Source organism: Hylobates moloch, unplaced genomic scaffold (assembly GCF_009828535.3).
Source record: "Hylobates moloch isolate HMO894 unplaced genomic scaffold, HMol_V3 SCAFFOLD_1, whole genome shotgun sequence".
Lineage (NCBI taxonomy): Eukaryota > Metazoa > Chordata > Mammalia > Primates > Hylobatidae > Hylobates > Hylobates moloch.
The window spans coordinates 146,735,259-146,751,395 of record NW_026652276.1 but is presented as its reverse complement, the minus strand read 5'-3'; the positions used below and the strand labels follow the sequence as shown (position 1 = coordinate 146,751,395).

At 38.5% G+C, this 16,137-nt stretch overlaps 1 protein-coding gene across 1 annotated transcript in view; it reads right to left on the bottom strand.

Annotated features, from left to right (window-relative positions):
* RAPGEF5 (Rap guanine nucleotide exchange factor 5) overlaps window positions 1-16,137 on the bottom strand; it is a 239,561-nt gene that overhangs the window by 190,952 nt on the left and 32,472 nt on the right. Inside the window, exons 2-4 of the mRNA XM_032759601.2 lie at window positions 9,196-9,246; window positions 6,658-6,764; window positions 1,001-1,122 (exon numbers count right to left, since the gene is read on the bottom strand). Coding sequence (XP_032615492.1) covers window positions 1,001-1,122; window positions 6,658-6,764; window positions 9,196-9,246 — 280 coding nt within the window. The remainder of the gene's footprint in view (window positions 1-1,000; window positions 1,123-6,657; window positions 6,765-9,195; window positions 9,247-16,137) is intronic.

Genomic DNA, 16,137 nt, shown 5'->3' with positions numbered 1-16,137 from the left:
GGGCAGAGTGCTACTAGTATTGGAGGGTGGAAAAAAGGGATGCTGTTAAAAAAAAACCCTACAATGTACAGGACAGCCCTTCACAACAAAGAATTATCTAACCCGAATATCAATACTACCAAGGTGGGGAAACCCTGTTTTAAAGGAATCAAGAGCTAGAGATTTTTCCAAAAGGTATTAGTACAAAACGTTTTGCTAACCAAAAGCCTGAAACTATCAAGTATCCTAATAATACCTCCATTCCTCAAAGGTAGTTCACTAATTTTATAAATAAGAGTATTAGGTGCTAGATACTATTGACTATCTAAGAAGATTACACCCACATCCATATCCGTACCATTCTTTCACAACAGGACCAGGGGTATGCCCTTGATATTTGTTACCTATAGGGAAAAAGGGCTTTTCAGTGACCAACTAGCAGCTGAGAGACTGGGCTAAATAAATAATCCAGATTGCTCGGTTTCTAATCCTTCAATTCTCTGGGCTCAACAAAGAAAAGAGATATCCGTCATCTATTTTAGTTGCCAGTTAACAACTACTTTCTATTCAGTCTAAACAGCTAATTTTCATAGGTCATATATCAAAGTGTTCATGATTACTTAGCCAATTAAAATGGCATAACATCCCACTCATAAAACCAGTTTCTGATGATTATCCTAAGTACAAGATAAATCACACACTTAGAGCAACTAAAGATGTCACTGATTTTGAAAAAAGTTTGTAAGCAGCATATTGACTTCAGAAGAAAGGAAGTAGAGGAAGGACTCCTACAGGTATTATTAGTCTATGAATCAGCAAGTATCTAATAATTTTTACAAGAATTGTAAGAGAAATAAGTGAATCAAAAGATGACCTGTCACTTAGAAAATGAGAGAATACAAATATTTATCTTCAAAAATAATTTCCATCCAGACTGTAACATCCTCTAGAGAATCAAGTGTATTTTCATCTGATAGCTTAATAAAATAATGATGCTGTGCCTTCAAGACATAATACTAACCTGATAACATAATTCCCATGTCCAGTAGGAGTTGCCAGACTCCTATGGCCATAGATCTGCACTGGACGAAAGGACAGTGTTCTAGAAGCCAGTCTACCAGTTCTGACCCAACGCAGCTCCTCCTGAACAAAAGCAAAGCCATTCACAGTAAGATATTGCTGACATCCGTTTGCCAAAAAAAAAATGATATATAATACCTTTCCTTTCATGTGCTTGCTTTTTTTAAACAAGCAACCCAAGAATAAATGGCATATACCTCTTATTCATCTTTCAGATTAAAGCTCAAATATCACTTCCTTAGGGAAATGAGAGTCAAATTGTCTTCTACTTTTTCATCAAATCACCTAACATTTAGTAAGTATATATCTTTACAAATGAACACTATCTGCTTCTCCCACTAGAGAATAACTTTCAGGAGAGCAGGGACTTTATATAACTCACTATTAATTCCCAACAATTAGAACAGTCCACAATACACAGTAAGTTCTCAAAATATATTTGTTTGAAAAATGAAGGAATAAATTTAGCAGCCTTTTATATACAGATAATGCTTTTACCTTGCTAAGCTACATACCTCAAGTTGGTGGTGATAAACTTTGGTTCAACTATTTATAGATTTTTATCTAGTCCTTTTGAGAACAAAATAATTCCAAGATTAGACAAAATTGGGACCATAGTCAGTGGTATAGAGTTTTGTTTGCTACTCTTCAAACAAAGATTGAACCCTAAAATTTACTCCAAGAACAATAAATTTGATTGTTAGTCTTTTTAATATAATCAATGTAACTAGTTAAGCAGCCCAGGTCACATAACCATAAACCCAGATGTGTTGGATTCCACCAACCACGCATGAAAAATTATCTTTGTAATCTGTCTTAAAACACACAACTATATTCAAAAAAATGTCATAACCTGGGTATTACAGGCAGTATCATCATGCCTACTTTTCAAATACATATGAGCCTCAGGGGGAAAACAAAAAGAAAAACTTCTGAAATGTTTTGTCATTTGCAGAAATTTCATCAAATTTCACTCTCCCTTATGAGAAAAGATCATGAAAAAAAATTTTTTTTGAGACAGGGTCATACTCTATCGCCCAGGGTGGAGTGCTGTGGTGCAATCTCAGCTTACTGCGACCTCTGCCTCCCAGACTTGAGAGATCCTCCCACCTAAGTGTCCTGAGTAGCTGGGAGTACAGGTGCTCACCACTGGCTAATTTTTGTTTTTTGTAGATACTGAGTTTTGCCATGTTGCCCAGACTGGTCTTGAACTCTTGAGCTCAAGTGATCCACCTGCCTCAGCTGCCCAAACTGCTGAGATTACAGGTATGAGCCAAGCACCTGGCCAAAATGTTTTTTTAAAATAATGTATCATATAATGACTATCTTTATATGCAGTACTGAAGGACCAAGAGATGCCAACATTTATTTGTATTTCTAAAGTAGAAAAATATTGCCTATTTTGCTGTCTCTTGTGATTGACATAGTTACAAATACCCTAGAATCACACCATAACCAACAATATGAACTGCCATGGATGCTACATTTTCTGGGGTGAAGAAAGACATTTGATCAAACATCCTAGCTTTTCATCAAAAGCTAGAATATATTTGGTAAAGTGTCACTATTTGAAAGACACTCCAAGGCAATTAAGCCAATTCTAGACATGTTCAGTTGCAGGTTAGCATAAGACAGCATAAAGATGAACAGTCAAATATACGGATTTTTTTTTTAGAGAAAATGAGAAAACAGATGGCAACAAAACGGGCAATTAGACCAAACAGTCAAGATTTAACTTCTAATTCTATAGGATATCTTTCATGTTAAAGGTTCAAAGTGTTAATTAACTAATTAATTCCTCAGCACCTCTGCCAATTAGCCAGCATCTCAGGGCTTTGAAAGCACTTTTATCTCATGGATTAAATACCGTATCATCTTAATTCATATTCTCAGAACAATGCAGCTCCTTAGCCTGCTCTGAGTGTCTGACATCACCTGGACTATGAAAGCACACAATAAAGCATTTACTAAACAAACTAAACTGTCAAACTGCAAAGGTGGCTAGATGGATACAGCTGCTTGTTTGTTCACAGGTGATAAGGAAGAAGCTTCTTAGAACAGGGCTTCTCAAAACTCTGCTTAGGAGTCACCTGGGTGATCTTCTTAAAGTATAGATTCTGATGTGGTAAGACTGGGTGGGACCTCAGATTCCGCATTCCTTTTTATTTGAGACTGAGTTTCACTCATGTCGCCCAGGCTGGAGGGCAACAGTATGATCTCAACTCACTGCAAACTCTGCCTCCTGGGTTCAAGCGATTCTCCTGCCTCAGCCCCCCAAGTAGCTGGGATTACAGGTGTCTGCCACCACGCCCAGCTAATTCTTATATTTTTAGTAGAGCTGGGGTTTCATCATGTTGGCCAGGTTGGTCTCGAACTCCTGGCCTCAGGTGATCCACCCACCTCAGCCTCCCAAAGTGCTGGGATTATAGGCATGAGCCACCATGCCTGGCCAGATTCCACATTCCTAACAGGCTCTCAGGTGATGCTGGTGACCACAAAGCCCCAGTCCCCCAGATCCCCCTTCTCATTGGGAAGGGCTCACTCTGTTTTGGGGAGGCAGGGCTCTGACTCAATATGCTAGAACACAGTACTGTCGTGACAATATTAATTAAAAACTGAGCCCCACTCTCAGAGCAAGCTACTGTTTCTGTTGCACATGATCCCTTTCTATTTCCCCCACTGACTTTATCAAGTTATGTTTTAAATCACTTATAAGGATCCACCTACCCCAGGGCAAATATTAAGAGTAAAAGTAAACACTATCATTAATATCACCAAAGCATACAAAATGAGGTGGCGTTGTCTCTGCATTTAATGCCTTGTCCCCATGCCTGCTACAATCTAGTTAAAATACCTAAATCCACAGGACTTAGGGGAGAGCAGTGAGGAAGAAAAGAGAGATGGTTGGAACAGAACAATCTAAACACAGACAGCAGTTCCTACCCACAGTGTATTTTCAGTCTTGTACTCAATTCAGAAACTGCTCCAAGTTCATGCAGATCTGACCCCAGTTTCAATACTAGGTAGGAACATTGTGATATGGAGGTGATCAGCTCAAAGCCCATGTGACTGCTTAACAAAACATGAATTTACCCAATCTCCAGAGTTGAAAATTTGATTTATCTTAGCATCCTCCTGTCTCTAGTTAGATTTTTAGCAATTAATTCATAGTAATGCGACACTAATCTTTAAAATAAATTGGGTGACGGTATTTAGTGACGTATTCGTGCAAAAGAAATGACATCTCAGAAACCAGTCTGATTCTTTCTACAGTACAAAGTGAATAGAAAGCATTTCAAAGTTTTGAAAGTGAGTTCTCACGTGGTATGTGGGGAATACTTTACCTCAATTTACTACCAGACAAATGAAAATGATTCATCCCTAGGTAATCACATGAGCACTTCATGTTTAAACCCAGAATATTAATGAGTCCTTAGATTAGAAAAGAATGGTGGTCCTGGCCAGATCACAGGAAAACACATGCTGTCTCCCATTCTATTCCCGTTAAATCCTAAATCTGTTCTAATTTGGATAGATGGCTTTTTTTCCATGAACCTGATTAATGTTCATCTCCCAATCCTTTTTCAATCTCTATCCATGGAGATCCAATAAAGGGGGAAAAAATGAGAATAATGATCAATATTACACATGGCCTCATGTAAATAAAATGAATACTGTGAGCCTGCTCATGACTATACTCAAAGACTTACACATATAAATTTAGTTTTTTAAAAAAGGAGAAGTCAGATGTTTCTAAAGGTGATGCCATCATCTATTTTTTAAAGTGAGTTTCTATGTGAAGTAGTCCAACCACCACAGCCCTTTTACTCGCTGTCCTGTCTACTTGGTCTGAGCTCTAACCTCATGGTTCTCAGACCTTGAGCTACAAATCCCTAATGGGAGGAAAACAGTAGATCTTGAAGCTTTTTAAAGAGCTCCATGTGTCCATACACACAAAAGCATTGTTTGTAAACAGAATAGGCATGTTTAGCCTATGGCATATTTTTCAAAACCTATGTAAATGCTAATGTGATTGATTAAATGTGCTTAATTAAAGCGTTAATTCACTGGGGTTTCTCACCACACTTTGGATTTGCTAAATTAATGGCTCAGAAGAATATAGATTCTGCCAATTTTGTGATGTTAAAAAAATGGCCGGGCGCGGTGGCTCACGCTTGTAATCCCAGCACTTTGGGAGGCCGAGGCGGGCGGATCACGAGGTCAGGAGATCGAGACCACGGTGAAACCCCGTCTCTACTAAAAATACAAAAAAATTAGCCGGGCGTGGTGGCGGGCGCCTGTAGTCCCAGCTACTCGGAGAGGCTGAGGCAGGAGAATGGCGTGAACCCGGGAGGCGGAGCTTGCAGTGAGCCGAGATTGCGCCACTGCACTCCAGCCTGGGCGACAGAGCGAGACTCCGTCTCAAAAAAAAAAAAAAAAAAAAAAAAAAAAAAAATGGTTGCAGGGAATGGTTACTGACTGAAGAGAAGCATGAAGGAACTTTCTGAGGTATGAAAATCCACTATATCTGGATAGAGGCTAAATGGATAATGATTACACAGGTGTGTAATAAATAAAAGTTCAAGCCTACATTTAAGATTTGCGCATTTTACTATACAAAAATTATGCCTCAGTACAAAGGGGGTCTTACTCTGATAGTCTGGGAATTACTATCCCAAAAACCCAAGCCATGATAAAATTTTTTCCATCTCCAGCAAACAGAAACAGAAATATTATAATGAGTTTATCATAAAGCTAAGTTTATTTAACATAAAGGAACATCCTTTATTCTGAGAACTTTCTACTTTTTGGGTGTCATGAATCCTGAGTCCTCTTTTTACTCTTGATGGGTATTACATGTCATTTCTTTGAAATAGAATAGTGATAACAAATGGTAGTCGTTTTTCTTTTTGTTTTCTTTCATAGTTTGGTATCATTTGGTGTGGCTTAATATCTTTATCTGGCAAAACAAAAAGCTAATAATTTACTTTTGGTTTTTTCTTTAAATTGTTCCACAAAATGAAAACATGCACATCAAGTCTAAGTGACTATGCCCTTGGTCCAGCTGTACTTTAAAACTGGCCATTTACCTGCCTGTTTACTCTCATACCTCTGTCAAGGTAGACACCTGCCATCCCTATGCCAACCTGTCTCTCCCTGCTCCTTATGCACTCAAGGAGGAGGCCCACTCTCACCTGGAGAGTTAGAGCATGTCTCTGCCCAAGGCATCCTTTCGGGGCCTCAATAAGGTCCCTAAAGAGGGGATCTATATTTATTAAAGACCCTAATGTAGCACCACCCCCTCACCTGCTGCAAAATATCACATCTCAGAGGAAGCAGAGCAGAGACTCTCTCAGGAGCCCATCCACACTTGGGGCTGGAAATTCCATACCCTAACTTCAGAACAGGAGTCAAACTGTAAACAAGTGCATGACTAAGTTTAATGAAAAGTCACCACCTGTTTCCCCAATAGAACAAACAAACCCTCCTACTACTGATATTGTCCACCTCTCTTTGATCAAGGTTACAATTTTAACACAGGGTGGTTTTTTTTTCATCAAAGAGAATTTCTGACAAGGTGTTAGAAAACTGTGTTACCTGTAAAACCCCTTGAGGTTCACTCTGTCCTTTATCAGGTCAGCTGCTTGAACGATAATAATATTCCTCAATGCTCTTCCTGCACAAGAAGAATTCTCTCCATAAATCTAAATGGAAAAGACAAATAGTCACTGTAAATATAGAACAATAATGTGACAATTTGTGAGCTACCAATAGCATACTATATATGTATTTATATATATTTATATATAAAATCATAACCAAGTCCATAAGGTTGAGACATATTTTAGCCAATATAGCTATAAACCTACAACTATCTTATTTTATTTTAGCTACTGGTCCACTTACGCTACTAAGCTATAACTATTCTCCAAATGCTAACCTGCTTTACTTAACTACAGTTATAAATAATTTTCTTTTACACAAAGTTTTCAGTGTAAAACATCTACGATTTTTAAATACAATATTTATATCAATACAGCAAATTGAAGAATTTATATTATGTATTAAGTCTGCATATTGATAATGCAAACATACACAGGTCTTGGAAGATGGAAAAACAATTTTCTTCCCTATCTAGTGAACATCTCGAACCATGACACAATTTGACAGCAGGCTGCTTTACTCTTAAGCTTCATTCAGCTGCAGAGTTCATAGTCAATTCCAAGCATCGGTTTCATCTACTTCACAATTCCATCTATCAGATAAAAATTTCAATTAACTTATTTTTTTTTAAATTCTAATTCTCCCATATGAGTCTCTGGTTCTAGGAGGATGAAGAAGCGTAGTTCTTAGATCTAGAGGGGGCTAGGTCCTACTTTATAATATTACCTCCTTCTCTATAACCAGCACCTTCCTCCAAAGCACAATGCCGTTTCCCAAGCAAAGGGGGCTAAATGAAAATAAGCTGTCTTCATAAGGTTTATGAAAATTAATATATATTGGGGGTACACGCCTACACAGTTTTACTTTTTTTCTTGGTAAACTTTTAATGTACCTACTATATATATATATATATATATACACACACACACACACATATATACATATATACATATACACATGTGTATATATACATAGACATATATATATATATATATATATATATATTTTTTTTTTTTTTTGAGACGGGGTCTTGCTCTGTCACCCAAGCTAGAGTTCAGTGGCAAAATCATGGCTCACTGCAACCTAGGCTTCCCAAGCTCAATCGATCCTCCCACCTCAGCCTCCCAAGTAGCTGGAACTACAAGCACACACCACCAAGTCCAGCTAATATTTGTTTTTTTTTTTTTGTAGAGACAGGTCTCCCTGTGCTGCTCAGGCTGGTCTTGAACTCCTGGGCTCACACAATCTGCCCACCTCAACCTTCCAAAGAGCTGGAATTACAGGTGTGAGCAACTGCACCTGGCCAAAATATTTGACATCTTCTCTCAAGGCAACCAAATTGACAATATAATGATTATGATTTGACCAGGAAAATCAACCCCATCCTTATACTTCTTTAATTTTCCTGATATCATCTCCTAAACACAAACTGATAAGGAAGTAGGAAGGGAAGCAAATTATTTTTTAACATTTCAAAACTATTTGAAAAAAAAACAACAAAGCTTGAACAAGCCAGATGACAGAAAGTATTACCGAGGAAGCGGTGTGAGTAAGCTGACACTTGACTAGTCCTGAAAGCATACAATGTTCATTCAGTCAGTCATTCAAAAAGTACATAATGAGCAACTGTCAAGTGTCAGATCTGTTCCTGATGGTGGGGATACAGTGGTGGAGAAGGTAGAGAAGGTCCCAGACCTCACAAAGCTCACAGTCTCTTGTTAGCCTAAAAAAATGCAACTTTTTTTTTTCTTGAGATGGAGTCTTGCTCTGTTGCCCAGGCTAGAGTGCAGTGTTGAGATCTCAGCTCACTGCAAGCTCCGCCTCCCGGGTTCATGCCATTCCCCTGCCTCAGCTTCCCAAGTAGCTGGGACTACCGGCACCTGCCACCACGCCTGGCTAATTTTTTGTATTTTTAGTAGAGATGGGGTTTCACCGTGTTGGCCAGGATAGTCTCAATCTCCTGACCTCATGATCCACCCACCTCAGCCTTCCAAAGTGCGGGGATTACAGGCATGAGCCACCACGCCCAGCCAAAAAATGCAACTCTTTATTGACTGATTCTTTACCACAACACAATGATAAATAACGAGAAAGTAAATCTCCTTTTATACAAAACTCAGTGTAAAATATAAGCTATTTGTAAAATACAGTGTTTTTAACAATAGATATATTTATATCATATTTATATTATATATATGCTCTGCCACATTAACTCATTCATGTAAAGAACCCGGAAGATGGGAAAACAATTTTTTTCCCTAGTTCGTGAACATCTTGAATCATGACAATGATCAGAGCATCTCAAACACTTTTGCTGTGTCATCCCAGGTGGTAAAGATAATGTGATCACTGCAGCATCCCTGCACAACTCTGTGGTCAGGAGCAAAGGGAACAACTGTAACTTGAGAATTGTACATCAGAATTTGTCAATCACTATTTCAGAAAATGCAGTAAAAGAGAAAAGAATCATACCTGGGAAGGTGTATGTTCAAGGTACGGATTAGATATTCTTCTTGATAGAGTCTATTTTAAACAAAGAAAAAAAATAGTTAGAACCAAATAAACTTTTGTACCAAAAAAGGAAAACATAAGCAACAGTGGCTGGGGCAGGCCCCTGCTATGAAAAAAAAAAAAAAAAAAAAAAAGAGAGCTTAAATCTCAAATCATGGTCCCTACGGGCTTAGCATCCTTATTTTCACTCAATGTAAATATCTGGTCAACATTCGTAACAACAGGAGAGGATATTTCACTTCAATGGCTCCCAAGAGAAGTACAATAGAAAGACTGGGATTTTCTTGGACCAGTCACTTTATTCTTGATGTGTTTTGGATTCCATTTCTCCTTTCCTTTTCCTCACCCTAACTCAGGCCTTCATCACTATACCCTCAACTACCTGCTTCAGCTTCCCAGTGGATTTTCCTGCTCCTAGTCACATCCCCTTCAGGCCATCCTTCAAACCACAACTAAGCAAATCTCCCTAAATCACCCCTTTGACTTACAGAGGATCCCTTATTGCTTATCTGAGTTAATCCATGCCCCCTCGGCTCATCACAGTCTGCCTCCAACAGATTTCCAGTATTCTCTTTCCAACTCCCAACAAAGCTTCTTCAGTTTAGCAAGACCTACTTGTCAGAACTTTCCACTCATAACCCTGCCTTTAGTCACATCATTCTTCATGTTAAAAGCCTTCCATCTTCCTTAATGCTTCCCAGAATCCCACCAGACTCGAAGTCCAGTTTTGTGGAGTCGGCTCCTGCATGAAGTTCCTCCTGCTGGGGTATGTACCTCTTTAGAGCTCTGTTTTTGCTACTACTCAGGTGCAGCGCCTGGGTGCTCAGCATTGTTGACCGTTTTTCTGTGTGTGCATTTGCCCCAAGGAATCCATAAGCTCCTTGAGGGAGGACTGGCAGCTTATACTGCTTTGCTTTCATGGCATCTAGCACACAATTGTGCATAAAGACGTTTATTTTTTCTATTCATTTATTTAGATATTTATATAACTGTATGAACTTAGTAAGTATCTGCTGAATGATTTGAATTGTAGGAGCTAATTTTTCCTGCCTAATGATCCAGGAAACAGCACCATCACCCACATATGCTTAAGCACAATACAGAACTATTATCATTTCCTACTGCAGTATTAAAAAAAGAACAGAGAAACTAACATTTATTGAACTTCCAACCTATGTTTAAAAGCTCTTTCCATCTCTATTCTAAGTCTTGCTATCTTTTGAGATCCTATAGTTTTCAGCCTACCGCCTCCATGTCTTAGAATAATTTGCTAAATGTACAAAACATACCCTACCAGTCATCACTTTCCAGCATCTGAACCTTCTACTAAACTTTAATCTAAAAAGAGAATTCCCATTCTGCCCCTTCCCCAGGCCACATGGCCCTCACATTACTCCTAATTAAACTAAAATAAAATGTATCAACTCTTTATCCAGAAATGCCAATTGATACCCTGTTAAAGATGTGTAGCTTGATTCAAAGAAAATAAATTTTATAAGGTAGAGAGCCCATTTTTAATTCCCAGCCTTCTGATCTTGTCCAAATGTACTACCAATCAGCCCTACCTAGGCCTCATGTACCATGAGCCTATGTAATATAGTCCCTTATTGATATACTGAACAATTTAAAAGTTTTAAATGCACCAGATTATATGAAGATGAATCATCATAATTTATTTTTTTCTCTAAATAGGTAGACTTTTAAAATCACTATGGCAGACCAGAAATGACAGTCTTTATTACTCATCTAATTGCCTGAATCAGCTAAGAAAAGCAAATGGTTTATATAATCTAGTTAAAGAAAAAGCTTTTAAGCAGAAACAAGCTCTAAAAAAAAAAAACCTGGGCAGGGGCATTTTCACAAAAGAAAACAAGCCACTTGCCTTCCTGGCCACTGCCAACCGGAATCTGGCTGTCTATACACTCGTGTTACACTCACACAATTCCACTTAACAGAAACCTCCCCCATGGATGGCTTGCTTCAAAAGGTAGGTAAGGTGAGTAAATAAAGCAATGGGGTTCTTCTATACTGAATAGATGGCAGCGTTAGATAAGCTACTGGCCCCAAGAACTCAACAAGCTCAACATAATAACTGTCTTTTACAGGACACAATTCCTAGGTTGGCTGTCAGGAACTCCCTTGAAACCCTCTCTTCACTGGTCCCAGGAGAGCTTTGTTTCATTAACACTCCAGGACAGCTGTTCTCAAATTTGTTAGCTGAGCATGGGGAGCCAGAGAGCTTTGTGGAACTCAGTCAAGCACTGACTCCCTAAACTTAAAACGATGATCATAACTGTACTTCTGCAGAGACCACTTTATGTTAGTTTTCAGTACTGACCCAAAATAGCAAGGGCCAAAGGCTTAAGGGAAAAAGAACGTGGGGAATATTCCATCCATTACCTCATTTTTAGCAGGTACTGGGAAAGGACTGTTACTTAATTTTATCAGAGAAACACCATGGGCCATCTTACCGCTGCTGTTAAATCACTCAAGAACTGCCCTCCCAGCATTTATCAGAAAGAGTACCGCAAAAGCACTCTTGAAAATGCACCCCCATCTTCCCATTTTAACATTCTTTCCTTGATATACAATCACTCAGCTGTTTTCATCCCATCTTGGAATCCCTTGGTTTTATTTATCCTCTCAGCATCCCAGGGCTTCATCTCATCACTCCTGTGGCAACTTACTTCCATTCATTTCATTTTTGAAGCACTTACTCAGCTGAGCACCCGACACTGTGGGAACTTCCAGAAACACACACACGGACAAGATACCATGCCTAATTTAGAAAACCCATTTGCCAGAAGGCATAGGATCTAAAGAACCTATTAAGCCCATGAATTCTTTTTCTTGATCCTAATCTCCTTATCAATTTTCTCTGCAATCTTAGATGGCCAGTCACTCGATGCAGAGTATCCTCTCTTAAATGGCTCCCACCATAATCTCTCATAAATACAATGCCCAAAGTGATGATTCCTTTATCCTATGTATTTTAAATTTCCTAGAATTATTTAAGTTGGATGCAATGATTCTTTCATGAAAGACATATATATCCCAGAGAGATGAAAATACTAATAACATAAATGAAAATAGATTTTTAAGTCAAATGTATTTCTCCTTTCCATTTTAATGAACCATGGAAAATGTTTCCCTAACTAATTACAGGCAAACCTCATATTTTAAATGTAAACCAGGAAATTGCAATCCTTTAATATTCATAAATGGACTTCCAGAAAAAAACAATGGCATAACTCCAGAAATAATTGGTTAGCAACCATATATTACATTTTTTAAGTCAGTTATATATTAAAATTAAAGTGTAGAAGCTGAGTCTGAAGCAGGCATGGAACTCATTCCAGAGTTGCTAAAAATATCTTGCTAAACAGTGTAAGAGACTTAAGGCATATTTTTCATTAGTCCTTAAAAGAGATAGTCACAGTTTTCATCAGTTTTTAAAGGAGATGCCTTAATACTATCCTTAGACTCAGTTAAAGTACTTAGGCTACTAAGGGGTGAGAGTAATAAAGGAAAAAGACTGAATCACTTCCGTCACTACAGAAGCACTACCTGCCCTTTTACTAACATGAACCAACAAGAACTACCAAATTTATTGATAATGCAAGAATTAAGTTCATGACACAACTTTCTGCCAACTTCAGCCACTGTCCCTTTTCCTATTCTGGGTGACCAGGCAGAATATGAAGATGAAACAACGGAATAAATACACTTGAATTTCTTACAAACCCAGGAAGATAAAAAGCCGCATAACTGGCAGGTACATATGTAAAGCGATTATACAATAAAATAATAAAGGCTATGATCTATTAAGCTGCCCAGTGGATTTCTAACACAAGAAGAACCTGTGGGCCCTTCTTCAGCCCCCAAATAAACTTACATCTCAACCAAAGCTTGGTCAAGTTCACAAGGACCGAATCCCAGCCAGATGATAGGCCTGAGAATTATCCAGTCATCAAAGTTGGGGATAATGGGTCAGGTGCGGTGGCTCACATCACTCTATGATAACATGCTGCACGTTATTAAGTAATAGTAACTGAGTTTCTGCTGTGTGCCAGAGACCACACTAAGTTTTTGGGTCTTTTTCTTTTTTCTTCTTTTTTTTTTTTTTTGAGACAGGTTCTCACCGTGTCATCCAGGCTGGAGTGCAGTAGCACAAGCCCAGCTCACTGCAGCCTCGACTTCCCAGGCTCAATTCATCCTCCCACCTCAGCCTCCTGAGTAGCTGGGACTACAGGCACACACCACCACCATGTCCAGCCGATTTTTGTTTTTTTTTTTTTTTTTTGGAGAGACAGGATTTCGCCCTATTGCCCAAGCTGGTCTCAAACTCCTGGGCTCAAGCAATCCACCCGCCTCAGCCTCCCAAAGTGCTGGGATTATAGGCGTGAGCTACCGCACCCAGCCTATATTAAATATTTTGCATGCATCACATTACTTAATACTTGAAAAACTATGGGGTAGGTACTATAATGAATCCTATTTTGCAGATGACAAAACTAGACTTAAAGAGGTTAAGAAATCTGCCCAAGTTTGCAACCTAGCTGCAGTTATTGTCCCATACATGTCTCTTAACATAAAATGTGATAATTTAAGAGTAATGTGACAAATAAGTGCATCTAACTGCAGTAAGAAGTCACAAATAGTATCTGCTAGACCCAGCAGTTCTCAACCCTGGATGTAAATAGAAGTATCTGGGAAGCTGAAGAAAAATAAAACAGGTACTAAGGACCCACCCCGAACATACTGAATTAGAATCTCTACGAGGAGACCCGAGCAGTCTTTCCTCAAATTTCCCGGGTGGTTCTAAGGTTCAGCCAGGTTTCAGGAGAACTGTAAAAATAAGTGATTGGGAATGGCAAATTGAACCTCTCCTCATCCACTTCAGCTATGGGGCTTGGAGCACTGCTCAGACATCGCCTCCTGCACTTGCCTTGCTGAATGAAGAAGAGGTACTGTCATTTACCAATAGCATGGGGATCCATGGCTGAACCTCCAAGTGGCTTGTGTAGAACAAAAAGCCACTGTTTCAGCAAATCCCGTCCTGCACCTACTCATGTGGCATGTGTTTTCCTTACCTAGACATAGCCCTAAGCTGAAGTATCTTCACATCTGCACAGTAGCATAGTACCTACATACCTTCGGAAAGAGTCTACCCTTTTAATGGCATCCATGGCATTACACTTAATTTTGGCTTACCATTGTTAAAGGGCTCTATTCTAGTAGAAATATGTTTCCCTACTTAAAAGTTAAGTAGAAAATAAAAGTGGGTTCAAGGAGTACTTATAAACATTTCACAAACCTTTCACTGCTAAGGAGATAAATCAGCAAGAATCAACAGCTTCTGGGAAAATATACACAACAGATACAACAGAAACAAACCCCAAAGCTTCATCAATTTGGTTTTATTTAGTTCTTGGGAAAATTTCTTTTGGGCTGTGTTTACAAACAAGAGAATAGTTTCGCCTACCAGGATGGGCCTCCCTGGTTAATGCAATCACAGAGAAACCTTTAAAATTTGAGAATTAAGTAACTAAAGATTTAGGAAAAATGGTTTAATTAGCGAGCTTAACTTATCTCCACTTGTCACTGAATTTCCTGGTTTTATTAACAAGAACTCATCCAGTCATACCTGGACTCCAAGTAGACCCTCCCTACAGCAACCAACGTGAAGAAGCTCCCACTGGCCAAATCTGGGATGATTTGAGCAGCAAATAAATGAATTATTGAATTATAATTCATAAAATGAATAACCATGAGTCCATACTGATACAAGCAATTGAATAAATAAATAAATGAGGATCAGGAAGAAAGGACAGCCCTTCCTCATGGGATTATTTTAATTACTAAATGCAGTAAAAAGAAGAAAACAGAAAACCACCATTAGGCAAACACCATAGTAATAAATGTTGCAGGCAAAAATCATCAACAGATGCTAACATTAGTGGACAAACCTATGATGAGACATAGGATATTCACATAAGTATCAAAGTATCTCCTGCCAAAATACTTAGTAAGTACAGAGGAAAAAATAATAACTTTACAGTGGAGTTTAGCTCACACCACTTTAAACAAATGATAAAAATTATCGCCTATCATGAGACATGTTGACATCATCTGCCTCCTGATATGATGAACAGAGAAAGGCACTTTTATGCTATTTTTGTCAAAACACATACCTGAATATAATGATGAAATATCAGACAAACTCAAATTGAGGGACATTCTTCAAGTAACTGGCCTGTACTTTGCTAAAATTGTCAAGGTTAACAGGGACCAATAAAAACTAAGGAGCTATCCCAGATGGGAGGAGACCAAAGGAGCCAGACAATTAAAGGCATTATGTGATCCTGCACTAGAATAAGGAACTTAGCAGGACACATGGCAAATGTGAATGAGGTCTATATTTTAGTTAATCGTGTGGATCAGTGCTGGTTTTGACAATTGTGCTGTGGTTATGTAGAAATGTTAACATTTGGAGAAGCTGAGTGATGCTTATAAGTGAACTCCCTTTGTACTAGTTTTGCAACTTTTAAGTCTAAAATTACTTCAAAATAAAAAGGTTCTTTAAAAAAAGAATAATGACCTTCTTCCTCCCCACAAATGTGGTCTCAAAAATTATTCAAATATTATCTCAAAATACAACATTTATTTCTTTTCTGAAAGCTGCACCGCCCCGCCATAACTTCCTTGGGCTGCACAACAGAATGACCCTCATGGCTTTCCTGCCCACTCAGGTCTCTGGCATCTTCGCATGAATTAATCTCCTGAAAACACCTCCCTACATGTCACCTTATTTCTAATACAACAAATATATATTTGTAAGTTTACTCTGAGTGCTCACAGTGTTCCAAGTCTTTAACCTAGTGGTCCACACCTTCCTTACCT